This window comes from Bubalus bubalis, chromosome 18 (assembly GCF_019923935.1).
Source record: "Bubalus bubalis isolate 160015118507 breed Murrah chromosome 18, NDDB_SH_1, whole genome shotgun sequence".
In the NCBI taxonomy this organism is placed as follows: Eukaryota; Metazoa; Chordata; class Mammalia; order Artiodactyla; family Bovidae; genus Bubalus; species Bubalus bubalis.
In genome coordinates this window covers 52033339-52051579 of record NC_059174.1, presented here as the reverse complement: position 1 = coordinate 52051579, position 18241 = coordinate 52033339, and the positions used below count along the sequence as shown (strand labels likewise).

The following is an 18241-nucleotide window of genomic DNA, read 5'->3' as shown; positions in this document are numbered from 1 at the left end:
GCTTGGCAGGCTCAGTCCACGGGATTGCAAAGAGTCGGACACGACTTAGCAAGTAGCAGCAGCAGCATCTGGGTCTGGGTCCAGGATTTTTTTTTTTTTTTTTTTGCCATGAGGAAAGGCAGTCTGATGCTTGATTCTCTGAGAATTCCCAAGTTCTAAGTCCTGAGGGCGGGATTCCTGGGTCTGAGACGGGAGGGGTCTGGGTGTCTAGACTCCTGGATCCAGAGGAGCTGGGTCCTCCACTCTTGACTCTGGGAACCCCAGACGCTTGTGTTAAGCAGGTGGGGATCAGGCCTCAGGCACCGCCACCTACCCCAAGCTGCCCCCTAGTGGCTGCCACACTCCTCCACACACCAGAGGACAGACTGGGCTCCGCAGTTTATTTTGCATTGTAAACCCCTTCCAGCCCCTGGGGCTCCCTTCGCGCAGCACATCTTGGTGCCCTGTGGGGTGGAAAGAGAGGCGGTTTAGATAGTATCACAGCAAGATGGGGTGGGGTGAGCAGGGCCAGGCTGAGGGCAGGAGCCTGGGTGGGAAGGGGGCCTCACCTGGCATCCAGGCCTTCACGGATCCCTCAGGGGCAGATGGAAGGGGAGACTTTCACTTTAGGAGTTTCTGCAATGGCAAGAGTTTAAAGGCGATGTTGATTTCCTAGCACCAGTGTTCCCCTTTGGCCCCCACCCCCTCTTCCCTCAGACCCCGGAGTCCCAGCCCCAGCTGCCCTCTGCACTCACCCTCGGGCTCCCTCCCCGGCCTGGGGGCTGGAGGTGACTGCCCACGGGGCTGAAGCCACAGTCCAGAATCTTGGCAAGGGAAGAGGAGCTCGAAGTCTGGGAAGGGTCGGAGGTGCCTGCAGGGGAGGAGATTAAGAAATTTCACAGATAAGCTGCAGCAGTACTTCATCTCACAGGCCTGGACAGGGGTTACATGTGATGGCGGAGCAGGGGTGTGCAGTCGGGGGCAGCATGGTAGGGTCTTGTCCCTAGTCCATGCTGTTTTGTTCCCCTAACACCTTTGGCTTGAGTAGAAAAAATTTTTGTTTGTCTATCCATACATCCACCCATCCATTCACCCATCCATACCTCCACCCATCCATCCATCCATTCACCTGTCTAGCCATCCATCCATCCACCCATCTGCTCACCTAGCCATCCATCCATTCATCCATCCATCCATCTATCCATCCACCCTTCCATCCATCTGTCCATTCATCCATCCATCCACCCATCTGCTCACCTAGCCATCCATCCATTCACCCATCCATCCATCTATCCATCTACCCTTCCATCCATCTGTCCATCCATCCATCCATCCATCCATCCACCCATCTAGCCATCCATCCATCCACCCATCTGCTCACCTAGCCATCCATCCATTCACCCATCCATCCATCTATCCATCCACCCTTCCATCCATCTGTCCATCCATCCATCTACCCATCTTCTTACCTATCCATCCAGCCATCCAGATATCTACCCATCCATCCAGATATCTACCCATCCAACCAGATATCTACCCAACCAGCCATTCCCCCTTCTATCCCCTCATCCATCCATCTGTCCGACTGTCCATCCATCCATCTGTTCATCCACCCATCTACCCAGCAATCTACCTATTCATTTATTCATCCATCCATCCCACAAATTTCCTGAGTAGCTACAGTGTGTCAGCCACTGTTGTGGGCTCTGAAGAGACAGCAGGAACTAGACAGACAAAAATCTCTGTCCTCATGGAGCCAATAGTCTATTAAGGAAGAGGATTAACATGAGTCATCAGTGCACGAACAAGGAAATATCCCAGAAAGTTGTGCATCCTTCAAAGACCTGACAGAGGATGGGGTGAGGAGGGTGGTGATTGGACCTGAGGGTGACTGGGGAAAGCTTCTTGGAGGAGGGGGAAATTGAGCAGAAGTCTGAGTGCAAGAAGGATGTGAGCAGAAGTGTTGCAGTGGGTGGTGGGCTTGCTGGTTTTGTTAGAACAGTAAGGAGTCCATTGATGCTGGAAAGGAGTTGAGGGGGTGCTGGCAGGTCAGAGCGGTGGGGAGGGGTCCGATCCCCAGGCCTTATGGGCTGATGGAGAGGACAGTGGCTTTAATTCTTGGAGTCCTGAGGTCTTGGGGGCTTCTGAGAGGTGAGGGAGGGGATCTGATTCAGGTTACAAATGTCCAATCTTGCTGACTTCCTCACAACCCATGGGGCCCATGCCATGCTTGCCCCCATATACTCCACGTGTAGGCACTGAGGATGAGAGAGATCCCCAGTGGCCACAGCAAGGTGCCTGGGTCCCTTTGAATGACTGTTTCAACCCCCAAAGGGGGATTTCTCTCCTGGAGAACAGCGTTGTGAGGGAGCATGCCCAGTCAGGGGAGTCATCATACCCACATGGCAAGGACTGGCATCATGCCCATTTCACAGACAAGAAAAACAAGGATGGACTCTGGAGTCTGAAGCCAGGGGCCTGGGTTCCAGTCCTGACTCTCACATCCTTGAGCTGGCTGGCCTTCAGATCTTGGAGCCTCAGTATACCCCTCTATGTAATAGGGGTCATAATAGCATCTACCTTATCAGGTTGTCATGGCAACTAAATGACAGCATTAAAAAGCAGCACCAGGGAGGGACTTCCCTGGTGGCACAGTGGATAGGAATAGGCCTGCCAATGCAGGGGACAAGGGTTCGATCCCTGGCCTGGGAAGATTCCACATGCCACCGAGCAACTAAGCCCGTGGGCCACAGCTAGAGATGCCCGAGGAGCCCAGGCACCTTGATTACAAGTAGCCCCCACTGGTCACAACTCAAGAAGGCCCATGCAAAGCAATGAAGACCCGGTGCAGCAAAATCAAAACAAAACAAAACCGTGCCAGGAGCTTCCCTGGCAGTCCAATGGTTAAGACTTCGCACTTCCCCTGCAGGGGGCACGGGTTTGATCCCGGGTCAGGGAACAAAAAGATCCCGCATGCTGTGTGGCATGGCCAAAAATTAAAAAAAAAAAAAAGTAGCCCTAGGCCTATAGCGAGAGTTATACGTACATGGATGAGCTATTTTCATCATGACAGTCACCTTGCTGGGAAATAACAGACCGGGGCTCCCTCCTGCAGCATGTTCCAAGCAATGAAGGAAGAAGAGTTGGCTGGAATTTGAACTGGGAAGGGTCTGGGCAGAGGAGGAAAGAGTCTGCCGGGTGGAGGGCACAGCCTTGGGGACGGTGCGACCCTCTGGCCAGAGGGGCCCGTTGCCCTGTGTCCCTTTCATCGTCCGCCGGGAGCCCGCTGAGTACCTCTCACTGTTTCCATTTGGTTTTGGCTGCAGGTCGAGATCTGTTTTTAGCTTCTCTGGCTGGTGTCACCGCCCGCCTCCCCCCTCTCCCTGGCCCCCCTCTCCCCGGCTGGCTCTCCTGTTTTCTGTGGTCGAATAATGTTCCCGGACTTCCTGAGCTGTTTGTTTGAAGACTGCCCAGTATCGATTGGATCTGGTGTGTATTCAGCCTGAAATCTAACAGAGACCTCCTCTTATCCCCTGCCCCCACGCCAGGAAGCCGGGACTTGGAAAATGCTTGGGTGAAGAGTGCAGGGGGAAAAAAAGCAAGGTGGGGGCTTGCTAAGAAAATAAACAGATTTTTTTTTGTTTGTTTAAGGGTTTTCTCTTCTTTCAGGCTGTGTGTTTGGGCAGGTGCAGTCTCCTCTCTGAGTTTTGTTTTTTTTTTTTTTTTCTTCTTCTGGAAAATGAGGAGAGGAACATTTTCGACTTCCTAGGGCTATGGGGAAGGCTCACTCCACTGGCTCATTCAATGTCTGTTTCTTGAGCACCTACTGTGTGTCAGGCACAGTTCACATAACAGAGAATGAGGCCAAGTCCTAACCTTCGGGAAGATGACAACCTGCTGGCGGTGACAGAAAACAACGGGTTATATGCTCTGCCAGCCTGGTGAACGCACAGCGGGAATTCAGACAGGTGGGCTTGGAGGGACGGGAGGGTGCGGGTGAGGGGCATCATTTTTTTTTGGCCACACCCCATAGCATGCAGAACATCCCGACCAGAGATTGAACCCGACCAGAGATTGAACTTCCTGAAACGGAAGCTAGGAGTCTTTACCGCTGGACCACCAGGGAAGCCCCAGAAAGTGAACATGTTAGTCCTCCGTTGTGTCCAGCTCTTTTCAACCCCATGGACTGTAGCCTACCAGGCTCCTCTGTCTGTGGGATTTTCCAGACAAGAATACTGGCGTGGGTAGCCATTCCCTTTTCTGGGGGATCTTCCCAACCCAGGGATCGAACCCAGGTCTCCTTCATTGCAGGCAGATTCTTTACTGTCTGAGCCACCAGGGCAGTCCAGGGAAGCCCCATGGGGGCGCTATTTTCAATAGGTGGTCAGGGAAGGCCTCCCTAAGGAGGGGATGGGAAAGTGAACCTTGGGAAAGGAGATCTAAGCAGAGGGAACAGCTGGTGCAAAGGCCCTGGGGTAGGGCATGCCTGGGATGCTGGAAGAGGAGCCAGAAAGCCAGTGAGGTGGGGTGAGTAAGGGAGAGAAGAAGAAAAGAGGCCATAGAGGTATGGATGTCAGATGGCATCTGTAAATGGGTGCAAAGAATGGGTGCCTGGCCTGCACTCCTAGGCATCCGGCCAGACTGGGGACCCCAGGGGTGAACGGAAGCCACCTGCCTACCCCAGACCAGTGCCCCACTCACCACATTCAGCTGGCCTTTGCCGCTGGGGCTCTTGGGACACAGATCCAGCCGAGGGGGCAGGGGAGGACCTGAAGGGGCCATCTAGGGGAGACAGAGGGTGGGGAGGGCGTGTGAGCCATCATTTTCTGTTCACCTACATGTGCCCCTGCCAGGAGGCCCAGCATTCAGGTGCTTTGTAGGCTTTGGAGGTAGAATGGAGAATGAGACAAAGTCCTACCCTCGGGAGGGTTATACTAGAGAAAGTCATAGCCCCAGACCGTAGGGGAGGCGAAAGTTTGTGTCCTTGGGACCCCAGAAGCCTGTCACCAGCTCCCTCCTCCCTCAGACCCTAGGGATTCCCGTTCCAGCTCCTGCCTGGCCCTGCTCACCTGCTCCAGCTCCTCCTCATCACTGCTGTGCTCTGGGTCCTCCGCAGTGGCGCTGACGTGGAACTGATGGATACTCACAGCCTCTTGGCCCTTGATCTCGCAGCGGCAGAAGGGGCAGGTCTGGCTGTCTGAGCACTGGGGAAGGTGGAGAGGGAAAAGATCAGGGTCTCCCTGTTCCCACCATGTCCCCTGGGACGACAGGGGCCTTTATCCTCCACCGAGTCATGTGGGGAGGACAGAGGGAGGGAAACAGAGAGAGAGGAGGAGGAAGAGAGAAAGATGGAGAGAGAGAGATGCAGGATGGGAAGGAGGGGCTGCCTGAGGTCAGGAGGAGCATCAGCATCAGTCCTTCCAATGAATAGTCAGGGTAGGGATGCTATGGGGTAGGAATGCCTGGGGAAGACTCCTAAGATTCTCTTGGACTGCAAGGAAATCAGACCAGTCAAGCCTAAAGGAAATCAACCCTGAATATTCATTGGAAGGACTGATGCTGAAGCTCCAATACTTTGGCTACCTGATGCTAAGAGCCGACTCATTGGAAAAGACCCTGATGCTGGGAAAGATTGAGGACAGAGGAGAAGAGGGTGACAGAGGATGAGATGATTAAATAGCATCACCGACTCTATCAAATGGATATGAGTTTGAGCAAACTCCAGGAGATGGTGAAAGACAGGGAAGCCTGGAATGCTGCAGTCCATAGAGTCACAGAGTCAGACACAGCTGAGCGACTGGGCAACAAAAGGAATGCCTGAGACACTTGCCTGGCCTGTACGTATTCATTATGGGGGGCCCCCCAGAGACACCCCCTGCCACCACCACTGGGGTCAGTGTCAGCTGGACCAGCCGTTTGGTTCTTAAGACTGCAGGGCGCATCTCAGCATCAACCATCAGGGAACTTTGAAGAACAAAACTTACTACTCAGAGGTCCTGGAGAGTAGAGGGCAGAGGAGGCAGACCTGGGGCTCTGCCTTTATTGGGGGTGGAGTGGGGTGCCTAGGATTTCGGGTGCTCACTGTTGACTGGCAAATTTAAAGCAGAAGAGGAAGAAGCAGGGACTGAAGAGAGAAGCAGGACACTCCAAGCTCAGTTACCTAGGGCTTTTTCAGGGGAAACTTCAAGGCTCAGGGCTTGATAGTCCCTTATCTAGTTGTTTTGCTAGTTGCTGAGTCCGGAAGAGGGATGTCTTTGTTATGATAATCTCCCCAATCAAAAGCTTAAGGCCAAACACTTACATCACAAAGGATAGGCTGTGTATTAGGCACCCTTTACCCACAGGGGCTCCCTTTACCCAGAGGCCTGAATCCTCCCTTGGGAGGTCACTAGCCTCAGCCGCATTCCCCTGAGAAGGCAGATACGGCTCAGAGAGGTAAAGCCACTGGTCCAGATCACCCAGCGAGGGACTGCTACAGGCTCGAAATGCCCGGGGCATGTTAAATGTGGCCAGTCCCGAAGACACCACTGTCTCCCACTGGGGCCAATGCAGCGTTTTCCATGAATAATGTAACTGGAGACGGAGAAACAGAGGCAACCGGTGTAGAGCGAGAGAGACAGAGGCACAGGTGGAGCAAGCCTCTGCTCTCCCTGGGCCTCAGTTTCCCCATGTGGTCGACGAGGCATGTGGGAGATGCTCTCAGTTCAGTCGCTCAGTCGTGTCCGACTCTGTGCGACCCCATGGACTGCAGCACGCCAGGCTTCCCTGTCCATCATCACCAACTCCTGGAGCTTGCTCAAGCTCATGTCCATCACGTTGGTGATGCCATCCAACCATCTCATCCTCTGTCGTCCCCTTCTCCTCCGGCCTTCAGGGGAGATGCTCTATTGGAAGAAAGGGGTGGGGGACAGGGTGGAGGCGGGGAAGGCAGGGCGGGGTCAGACCCACCAGCCAGGCAGCCAGGCAGCGGCTACAGAGCAGGTGCCCGCAGGGCTCTATCTTCACGTCCTTGTTGCTCTCGGCACAGATCTTGCAGAGCTCAAACGTGGAGTCCATGGCCCAGTACAGCTGCAGCTGCTCCTGCCAGGTGAGAAGGGGACGACCGGAAGCAGGGGTGCTGTCAGCCGCGAGCAGGCAAGTCGGGCCACTGGGAGTGAGTCCTGAACCTCAGCACCAGCCTTGATTGAACCCTCTCCCAGGTTCAAGGCTGTGTGTCCAGCTGCCTCCTACATGTGCTTTCGTTATCAGACTTGTTCTCTGGGGCTGGTCTACACTCAGGGTTGCCAGATTCAGCCAATAAACATACAGGATGCCCTGTTAAATTTGATTTTTGGATGAACAGTGAACACATTTTGAGATCTAAGTGTGTCCCAAATATTGCATAGATACACCTAAAATTTTTTTTAATTAAAAAAAATTTTCAATTGCACTGCATGGCATGTGGGATCTTAGTTCCCTGACCAAGGATCCAACCTGTGTCCCCCTGCACTGGAAGTGCAGAGTCTTAACTACTGGACTGCCAGGGAAGTCTCTGCATGGGATACACTCATACTCAAAATTTTGTTTGTCATTTCATCCCCTTGGGATGGTTGGAAGACTAAAAGCTGCCACTGGTGAATGCACAAAGTGCATTAGCTGCCCTGATGATCTCAGCAGTATCATTTCCTGGCTTCATTATCAGGAAACCCCCGGGGTAAGAGGCAGGAGGGGCAGTGTTTTCCAGAGAAGGAACAGAGAGGTCAAGCAATTTACCCCAGGTCACATGGCCACCAAGCCAGCACAGAACCTGAAGGCTTCTGGGAGTCTGACTCATGAGAGAGGATCCTTGAGCCGCGGTGCAGTGTGGGTGGGGGGCAGGTGAGCCGGGGTGGGGGCCTGGGCCTCACCTCCGACACGTGGATGTGCTGATGCGGTTCCATGTGGCAGAGTTCGGTCAGGTCCGGGTTGTTGTTCTTCCCATCTGGGTAGAGGTAGCTGGGGGAAGGGAGGAGGTGGGTATGGGGAGGGGGGCATCCAGTGCCCCCACCCTACACTGGAGCGGCTGTCCCAAATACATGGCCGGCCTGGGGATAGTTGTCCCCTCAGACCCCCAAAGAAGGACTCCAGCTCTGGAAACTCCAGATGAATGAGAACCAGGAAGCATCAAACCTCAGGTCCAGCCCTCCTAGAGCTTCACTCATCCTAGAGTCTTCAGGCCGCAGCGTAAAAGCATCTTTTTTCCCCCTAAAACTGCAAAACCAGCTTCCTTCACAGCTCACCCCTCACCTTTCTTTTTAAAAGTTATTTGGCTGGGACGCGTCTTGGTTGCAGCATGCAGGATCTAGTTCTCCAACCAGGGATCAAACCTGGACCCCCTGCATTTGGAGTGCAGAGTTTTATCCACTGGACCACCAGGGAAGTCCCCATAATAGCATCTTTGTCACAGATTGCAGGAGTGACCAGATCCTACAGTCTTAGGCCCACAGGGCTAGAAGGACCTCCTGGTCTGTCTACACTATTCTTACCTCACAGAGGGTGACTGGGTCTCTGAATGAGAAAGGCAATGCCTGAGGCCATGCAGTCATGCTGTGGGCCAGGTCTGAGTGACCGGCTCCAGGACACCCCAGGCTCTGCACACCCTGAGTCTCTCATCCAAGTCATAAGTGACCAGTACTGGGCAACTCTGCCTCACTGGCCTCAGTTTTCTCTTCTGTAAAATGGATGTAATCATGCCTAGGCTAAAGATGGGTGATGAGGATCAAGTAAGACAGTGCTTAGAGAACACACAGGACTCAGTCCCCACACATAAACACCCAGTGTGAGGGGAACTGCTAGGATCAATGTCTAAAGACCCAGAAACTGTCTCACTGTGAGGTAGAGAGAGCTTGGGGTCCCCGCCCCGCCTCTCTCTTGACTTGTCCATTTCCAGAATTGTGTGTGTGTGCATGCACGCTCTCATGTACATAGATCAGAGGGGTTAAACCAGATGGAAGGTGTTCATACTTATTTTAACTCTGGAATCCTCCACTGAAATCTGACCTGGAACTCAGTACCTTAGAGTATATAGTATATAGTATATATATATATATATATATATATATATATATATAGTATATGCTATGCTATGCTACGCTAAGTTGCTTCAGTCGTGTCCAACTCTGTGCAACCCCATAGACAGCAGCCCACCAGGCTCCCCTGTCCCTGGGATTCTCCAGGCAAGGACACTGGAGTGGGTTGCCATTTCCTTCTCCAATGCATGAAAGTGAAAAGTGAAAGTGAAGTTGCTCAGTCATGTCCGACTCTTAGCAACCCCATGGATTGCAGCCTAATGGGCTCCTCCGTACATGGGATTTTCCAAGCAAGAGTACTGGAGTGGGGTGCCATTGCCTTCTCCGATATATAGTATATAGCATAAGGTATATAGCATGCCAGGGAAGCCTGGCGTGCTGCAGTCCATGGGGTTGTAAAGAGTCAGACATGACTGAGCAACTGAGCACGCACTCTTGCATAAATACACACACACACGCCCAGTAGATTTTCATTACTTGTGGATTTTGTATGTGCAGACTTGCCTACTTGCTAAACTGCCCTTGGAAGCTCAACATCCATACTCCCTGCGGCACTTTCACGGTCACTCACAGCCAGGCCTGCTCGCAGCTGAGGATGGACCTGGCGGCATTTGGCCTTTTCCTCTGAGCTCTCATATTATAAACGTGTTCTTCTCGCAGTCTGTGCAGGGCCCCATTTTAGTGCTCTGTCCTGGCGACCGCGCTGGTTTCAACGCCCCCACGCAGACTGCTGAGGTGCTGCCTAGGGGCCTAAGCACAGGAAGGCCAAGATGTGCCTCGTGGAGAAAATACGTGTGGGAGATGAACTTCGTTCAGGCGGGAGCTACGTGCTGCTGGCCACAAGCTCAAAGCGAATGTATCAATGACAGACATTAAACCAGGCGTCTTTAAATAGAAATACGGGCTTCCCTGGTGGCTCAGCGGTAAAGAATCCGCCTGCCATGCAGAAGATACAGGAGACGCGGGTTCAATCCGTGGGTCAGGAAGATCCAGGGAGGAGGGCACGGCAACCCACTCCAGTATTCTTGCCTGGAGAATTAGATGGACAGAGGAGCCTAGTGGGCTACAGTCCATGGGGTTGCAAAGAGTCGGACACGACTGAATGGACTTAGCATGCACACAACTGGATATCTACCTACCTATCCATCCATCCATCTACTTATCTAGCTACCTATCTAATCTGCCTATCCTCCATTTCATCTGTCTCCCTATATCTATCTATCCATCCATCCATTCTATCTATCTATCTATCCAACGTCATCCATCCATCTACCCACCTACCTATCTAGCTGCCTATCTATCTGTTCATCTATTCTTTCTTCCTATCATCTATGTATCCATCTATCATAGATCTACCCATTATCTATCTCAGCATATCATATAGATATGATAAGGAGCTAAGGAGGCTCTGGTTAAACCTTCAAGGTGAGACTCAGGAACGCTGTCTACCTTTTTTACCCCTCCTGTCCCACACAAGTCAGATCCTGCAAGAGGGGCCCTGGGGCAGCCAAGATTACAGACTGAAAACCCCAGTCTAGCTTTATTGCTCAGTTCTCCTTCTGCTCTCACAGTCTAGATTCTAGAACAGGACATGGATATCTAGAAGCAAAAGCCTTGAGTGCAAGTCCAAGGAAGGGGACCTCTGGGGTTGTGCCTAGCTACCACACACTCCTCCTAGACCTGCAGCTAGCTTAACATGGCAGCTGTGTGGGAACTGACAAGGTGTTCCTTCCTGCGCCTCTGCCTGCCACCTGCTGGAACACTGCAGTATTGCAATTTTATGTTGTCAAAGGCATGCTGTCTGTGAACCCTGTGCTCTCAGATGTGCTCATCCCTCCTAGGATGGTGACTCACAAGCCTTCCTTCTGTCCTTCCAGGAGCACCTGGAACAGGGGTTTGTTGAGAGGGATGGTCTGCAAGATGCTGCCGTCTGAGCTCACATATCCGATGGCCCACTTCCCCAGGCGAGTGCAGCTGGGCCGGAAGATGTAGCTGGAGGAAGAGGTAGGGAGGGATGGGGGAGGGAGTGGCCACCGCTGACCCTCTGGAACCTCCCGGCCCCTCACCCTGCTGGGGATCCAGGTGTCTAGATTCTTGCTCCTTCATAAACTTCCTACCTTTTAGGCAAAAGAGGCACTACTAGGTCCCTTCCCCACTTCAGGGAATGTCTGCAGAGTTTACCTGTTAAGCTCCTCCTCTACCGTCACTGGGTTTAGACGACGTGGGGACTTTTGCTGGAAGTAATAGGAGCAAGGCACCCCATTTATATAGGGGATGCTAAGCTGGTAGGGTGTACAGCTGTGGCTTCTGGAAAGCATTTGCCACCACAAGGAAAGACTATGTCTGAGAATGAGGCTGGCACAGAGGAAAGCTGGGGAAGGACAGGAACTGATTTCTGACAACGGCACTTGAGCACCTGGATCCAGCTGTTCCTGAAATCCACACCTGGTCTTCTCAATTATGACCACTGATTCATTCCTTTTTCTTTCCCTTTACACCAGTCTCAAGTGTAACTGGAAAAGTGCTAACATACCATCTTGGGGGTCCTGCACCTCCGTCCTGCAAAGACTCAGGAATCTGACATCCTATTCCTTTAACCTCTTGGTGTTCCAGGTAGCTCAGTCCCTCAATTTTTAGCCCTCTAGTGGGATCCAATGGCTCAAAACTCCTGGCTGGAAATACTTTAAGGACTCAGGTGTCTGGTTTCCCAGCAGGTGGGAGGTCATATTCAAAATATTTAACAGATGTGTGGGTTCTAACCTATGAGAAACAGATTGTATCCCAGGGCAGGATCTTCAGGTCCCCTTGCTGGACCAGGGGTATTGTCCCTTTAGTTGCTGGACTGTGGGCGGGTTTATATGGTCCCAGGACAACCTAGGTGGCAGGGGCACTCAGCATTCTTCCTCTGAGTTCTCGACTCTCTGGGGTCCCGTGTACCACAGCCCTTCAGTTCTTACTTTCTGAAGGATGTCTCAGTCACCCAGACACCCCAGCCCAGGATCCAGACCCTGCAATCCCTGCAGCCTCCTCCTCACGAGGCCCAGCCCTTTTACCTGCCTGGCTTGTCTCTGAAAGTCTGCAGACGGGCTTGGACCTCGTCATATGTGAGGAAGGCCATGTAACCCGGGTGGTTGACCGCCAGGAGCTGCCAGTTCTTGAGGAGTGTTGGCCACGGCTAGGGCGGGGCAGCACTGAGGTCAGGGAGGGGCTGAGGGAGCGGCCCACGCTCCTAGTGCCTCCCGGGGTCCAAGAACACAGACACCTCACTCACACCCACCGTGGGCCTCAGGAATATCTTTGACATAGAAGACTCCAGGCCCTTCCACCTCCAGGAGTCAGGAGTCCAGGCCCCCAGCCCCTCCTCCCACAGACCCAGGAGTCTGGGCTCCCAACCTCTCCTCCCCCAGGACCCAAGAGTCTGGGCTTCAGACCCTGGCCTTCCCTGACCTGGAAGAGCCTGGTGAAGATGTCAAACTCGAAGATGGACACGTGGCCGCTGCAGGTGAGGTCGATGGTGGAGCGCAAGGCCAGGGCCGTGGAGCCTGGCTCCACAGGGTGGCAGATGCATAAGATCGCCTCAAACTCAGCCCAGGGCAGCACACATCTAGGTGAGGGTGGGGGTGGGGGGTGCAGATGAAGCCTCTGGGAGGCATAGCTCCTGGGAAGGAGCGGGGCTGCACTCCTGGGTCTGAGGGACTAGGGGCTGGGGGCCTGGATCCTGGGTCTGGGGGAGGAGGGGCTGGGGTCTGACTCCTGGGTCTGGGGAAGGAGGGGCTGGGGGTCTGATTCCTGGATCTGAGGGAGGAGGGGCTGGGAGTCTGGGCTCCTGGGTCTGGGGTCTGACTCCTGGGTCTTGGGGGACGAGGGGCTGGGGTCTGACTCCTGGGTCTGGGGGATGAGGGGCTGGGGGTCTGATTCCTGGGTCTGAGGGAGGAGGGGCTGGGGGCCTGGACTCCTGGGTCTGGGGGAGGAGGGGCTGGGGTCTGACTCCTGGGTCTGGGGGAGGAGGGGCTGGGGGTCTGGATCCTGGGTCTGAGGGAGGAGGGGCTGGGGCCTGACTCCTGGGTCTGGGGGAGGAGAGGCTGGGGGTCTGGGCTCCTGGGTCTGGGGTCTGACTCCTGGGTCTGGGGGATGAGGGGCTGGGGTCTGACTCCTGGGTCTGGGGGATGAGGGGCTGGGGGTCTGATTCCTGGGTCTGAGGGAGGAGGGGCTGGGGGCCTGGACTCCTGGGTCTGGGGGAGGAGGGGCTGGGGCCTGACTCCTGGGTCTGGGGGAGGAGGGGCTGGGGCCTGACTCCTGGGTGCCTGGTCAGGGGCAGGATGGGGCTCTAGCCGCTGTGGGCCCTGCGGTGGGCGCTCACTCACCGGGCTCCGCAGCGCTCCCTCCAGAAAGTGTGGGCGGAGACCTTGGTGAGCTGGTAGGTGTGGCCGCAGTACCTGCCTCCGGGGAAGAGCGCGTCCAGCTCCGCGTGCATGTAGCTGAAGATGAGGGCCAGCTTGGCAAGCTGCCGCCTGCGGGGATGGGCTCTGAGGACTTGGACTTGACCTTGGGAGCCCCACTGACCCTTCCACGCTGTGTGGGGAACACCCCCAGCCTCTAAGATGTTAGTGCACGATTAAAGTCGGTTCTGAGACCACCTGTTACAGTCCTGACTCGTCCCCTCTGGGGACCTCTCTTTCCCCATCTGTGAAGGAAAGGGAGGTACCGCCTCATATCTGAGGCATCCCCCAGCAAACGAATCCCAGTCTCTGTCCTAAGCCTTGCCTAGTCAGATGTGGGGAGCATTGGGGCTGGGGCCACTTAGGGCAGTCTGAGCTCAGAGACTCCCTGTTGGTTTAAGCAGCCCTGGGTGGTGAACCCCTGGGCTTCCTCCTGCTCACTGCCTCCCTGAGGAACCACTCAGGGTGTGGGGGACAGCAGAGGATAGCTCTGACACTTAGCTCTGTGATTTTTGGCAAGTTCCTTTTTCCCTCTTCAAGCCTCAGTTTCCTCAGCTGTGAAATGGGTATAAATACAGGATAAGTACAGCCCCTGCCTCATGGTGGGGTGGGGGGTGGTGCACGATGAGGATTCTTACCCATCTTATGAGCACATAAGATGCCAGGCACCACCTGGTATACAGTTGGCATTCAGGGCATGTTAATTAGTTACTGTTCTTATTATTTTATATTAATAGCCTCCAGGTCTGTTGGATTCTTGATGCTTTTTATAGGGAAACCCTTGATAGTTTCTAAGCACCCTCCCTTCCCACAGTCTGTAACGCAGTCACTATTCGCATGTGACTGGTCCAACTTGAAATGTGTTCTAAATGTGAAACACACACTAGGTTTCAGAAACTCAGTGCAAAAGTGAAAGTGAAAGTTGCTCAGTCATGTCCAACTCTTTTCCACCCCATGGAAATACTATACAGTCCATGGAGTTCTCTGGGCCAGAATAGTGGAGTGGGTATCCTTTCCCTGGTAGCTTAGCTGGTAAAGAATCTGCCTGCAATGCGGGAGACCTGGGTTTGATCCCTGGGTGGGGGAGATCCCCTGGAGAAGGGAAAGGCTACCCACTCCACTATTCTGGCCTGGAGAACTCCATGAATCATATAGCCCATGAGGTCACAAAGATTTGGACATGACTGAGTGACTTTCACTAGTGCAAAAGGAAAAAAAAAAGAATGTGAATTATTGCATTAAGCATCACCTTATATTTATTGATTATAAGTTGAGCTCATAATATTTTGGATATAATGGATTTTTAAAAGTTTATGCAATTCATTTCACCTGCTTAAAAAAACTTTTTGTAATGTGTCTACAGGAAAATGAAAAACTACATATGTTGCTTCCATTAGATTTTTGTAGAAAGTCCTGGTCTAGAATCTCCATCAAAGAGTTGCTACGACCTCATGACTCTAGAAAATCCACTGAGCCATTCACTGAGTCCCTAAGCTTCCTAGTTTCTAGAACCTACTGAATCTAGAACAGTGGTGCTCAGTGGAGTTACACTACCCTTCTAAGGAGCTTCTAGAAATTTGCTTGGGGCTAGATTGTGGGGGACTATCCCCTCCAGTCGGAGAAGGCAATGGCACCCCACTCCAGTACTCTTGCTTGGAAAATCCCATGGACGGAGGAGCCTGGTAGGCTGCAATCCATGGGGTCGCTAAGAGTCAGACACGACTGAGCGACTTCACTTTCACCTTTCACTTTCATGCATTGGAGAAGGAAATGGCAACCCACTCCAGTGTTCTTGCCTGGAGAATCCCAGGGATGGCTGAGCCTGGTGGGCTGCCGTCTATGGGGTCGTACAGAGTCAGACACGACTGAATCGACTTAGCAGCAGCAGTAGCATCCCCTCCAGTAAGATTTTACCCACCCCCTACTCAACTTTCCAATGTCCCATCACACATTTGTGAAGATGGAAAATCCGGTTACAGTGATCTGAGCTTAGAGTCCAATTCCATTTTACATAAGTTTTTCTTTTCTCAGCTTGTGGGATCTTAGGTCCCTGACCGGAGATCAAATCCTGGCTCTGCAGTGAAAGCAGAGTCCTAACTCTACATAAGCACTTTTTTGCACATTGAAAATCAATTCTGAATTTTACAGAGATTCACTATCCTATGTGTCAAGGGACGTCTCTTTCATTCGGCAATGGATGATTATTTCTCCCAGGTGCAAGTGTACAAGAACCAGTCAATTCTGCCTTCCAGAGTAACTATAACAGTGCCTTGGCATTTTAATTCCAAATATAAATAATTTTATTATAAAGAACATTCCTTTGATTCCCTTATACTACAATTTGGGCATTATAGTGATTTTTTTTTTTTTTTTAAGAATTATGAGTAGGTAGGTTATTCACCTGATGTATGTCATTTCAGGATAGATTTAAAGAGACACCAGGAAATATTTGCTCTAAAGAAAGGGCTTGGGGCCCTGTTGGGGTTGAGAGCTACTGTTCCAAGCCTTGTTCTGGCTCTAGACCTCAAAACTCTGCCCCTGTCACTCAACAGCCCTGTCTTGGAAATTCAGAGCAGGCAGCCTGCAGACAAAAAGAAAAAAAAAAAAAGCCCTAGGTCCTGAGCTAGCCACCCAAGGAACTAAAGACAGGCTAAGGAACTAAAGACAGGCTCTGAGAGTGTCCCGGGCAGGGTTGGTGATGGGGGCTTCAGAGCTCTTTCTCCAATGCTCCCCATGCAGGAAGCTTCCTGGGGTCCCCACGTTCCATAATGTGTGTCTAAATCCTCGGGGCGAACAGCCCGCTTCTGAGCCAAGAAAGAAGGGGACATGGTGAGCTCAGGCTCTCCATGCCCAAAGAAGGAAAAAAACCTTGGAGGCTTAGTTTCTCAGGTTCTTTCACGGAGAAGGGCTTGCGATCGGGACTCCTGAGGCAGCCCCACTGACGATCTCAACCTTTGTCCCGGCCCAAGGGCTCACCTGAGTCTGGAGCCCTCCCGGAAGAGCTCGTCGTTGGCGATCTTTCGGCCGTGGGGGGGCAGCAGCGCCGCCACCTGCCTGCTCTTGGCCTCCATGTTAGCCAGATAGACCACCAGAAAGTCCCACGGCCCCCCGGGACCCTCGGGGACGCCTCTGCCGGCCTCCCGCCGGGCTTGCGCCACCTGGCGCAGCAGCTGCGCCGTGCGGGGCAGCAGGTCCCGAAGGGAGGGGGGACTCGAGGAGAGCCGGGGGTCCCCGCATTGTTCTTCCAGGCGCTGCAGCAGCCTCACCGCGCGGCCGAACGCGCGGGATTCTCCCCACTGTCGTCCCCGCAGGGCCGCCGCAGCCATGGGTCCCTCTGATGCCGTAGGAGGGACGGGGACCCGCGGAGAAAGGCCCGGCACCGCCCAGCCCCAGGTAGGGGCGGGACCGGGCGGAAGAGGTAAGGGCGGGCCCTGGAGAACCGGGGAAGGTGACTGCCGGTACCCGTGTGCTCCAAGGGGGCGGGGGCTGGGGTCTCTGGCACCTGGGTTCCTTAGAGATGGGGTTTCTCACGTCCGATCCCCAAAGGAAAGCCGGATGGGGTGGCTTTGGTGGGTGGCGACAGGACTTCCTGGGTGGGTGGGAATCGCAGGTCCGATGCCTGGGCCTTTTCTGCCGAGGGGTGGGGGGCAGGGTCCCAAGTTAGCAATGGAGGGGGGATTGGGGGAAATCTAGGACTTTTGTTGGGGGCGAGGGTGGGGCTGGGAGTTTAGCTACCCAGACCGTGAAGGGGAGTTGTGTTGGGAGGTAGCTTTCCTGGGTCGTGGGTCAAAGTTTTGGTCATTGGTCGTGGCATGGGATTAAAGGTTAGAGCTGAACCTTCTAGGAGGAAACGTTAGGGAAATAGTGCGACCCTTCTGTCCCAGAGAAGAAACACAGCGTGCCCAGACCCGTGGGTCCCCTAAGAGCAGGAGTTGGGAGGAGGGTGTCTGAGGGAGCAGGAATCTGGTGACATAATTCCTGGGTCCCCATAAGCAGGGGCCTGAGAGAAATCAGGCTGGAGTTGAGACACTCAGATTTCCAAAGGAGGTGGTGGGGGCTTCTGGGTCCCCAGGGGGTGAGGCGGAAGATGGGGCTCATGGCTGCAGCAGGTGCCCAGAGCAGGGCTGGAGAGAAGCCGATACCTAGCCAGGGCTGCGCGCGGGGCTGGGCTCTGGTGGGTCGGACTGTCCCTCTGTCTCTCAAGGGAGCCAGGCCACGCCCCCTGGCTTCCTGGCTACGCCCTGGCCAGGAAACTGGCCTATTTGTGATTACAAATATGCCCATACCTAGAGAATTTCTTCCCTGGTGGCTCAGACGGTAAAGAATCTGCCTGCAGTGCGGGAGACCTGGGTTTGATCCCTGAGTTGGGAAGAGCCCCTGGAGCAGGGCATGGAAACCTGTTCCAGTATTCTTGCCTGGAGAATCCCCATGGACCAAGGAGCCTGGAGGGCTACATACAGTCCATGGGGTCGCATAGAGTCGGACACAAGTGAAGCGACTAAGCACACAGCACAGAGAATTTCTAATCAGAGAATAATAGTAATAATAATGGATCAAATCAGTTAATCCTAAAGGAAATCCCTGAAAATTCACTGGAAGCACTGATGCTGAAGCTGAAGCTCCAATACTTTGGCCACCTGATGCAAAGAGCTGACTCATTAGAAAAGACCCTGATGCTGAGAAGGATTGAAGGCAGGAAGAGAAGGGGACCACAGAGGACGAGATGGTTGAATGGCATCACCGACTCAATGGACATGAGTTTGAGCAAGTTCCGGG

General features: G+C 53.6%; 1 protein-coding gene across 3 annotated transcripts; it reads right to left on the bottom strand.

Annotated features, from left to right (window-relative positions):
• Positions 1-366: 366 nt before the first annotated feature.
• On the bottom strand, positions 367-16806 carry CBLC (Cbl proto-oncogene C). Of its 3 annotated transcripts, XM_025269277.3 has the most exons (12): positions 16442-16806; positions 13391-13537; positions 12474-12630; positions 12080-12201; positions 10881-11018; positions 7866-7953; positions 6928-7059; positions 5049-5183; positions 4681-4761; positions 735-850; positions 549-615; positions 367-443 (listed from the first exon to the last, which is right to left on the bottom strand). In XM_025269277.3, exons 1-11 carry the CDS (start codon positions 16789-16791, stop codon positions 606-608), a joined length of 1476 nt encoding a protein of 491 aa, XP_025125062.2. In that variant the 5' UTR covers positions 16792-16806; the 3' UTR covers positions 367-443; positions 549-605. The 3 variants fall into 3 exon arrangements, with proteins under 3 accessions (XP_025125062.2, XP_025125063.2, XP_025125064.2); XM_025269278.2 differs by lacking the exon at positions 4681-4761; XM_025269279.3 differs by lacking the exon at positions 10881-11018.
• Between the last annotated feature and the right edge of the window lie 1435 nt (positions 16807-18241).

Coding starts and splice junctions, on each gene's coding strand:
- CBLC (XM_025269277.3), bottom strand. CDS start 16,791: ATGGCTGCGGCGGCCCTGCGGGGACGACAGTGGGGAGAATCCCGCGCG. Junction 13,538..16,441: donor CGGGAGGGCTCCAGACTCAG/GTGAGCCCTTGG, acceptor CCATCCCCGCAG/GCGGCAGCTTGCCAAGCTGG. Junction 11,019..12,079: donor TTCAGAGACAAGCCAGGCAG/GTAAAAGGGCTG, acceptor CTCTTCCTCCAG/CTACATCTTCCGGCCCAGCT.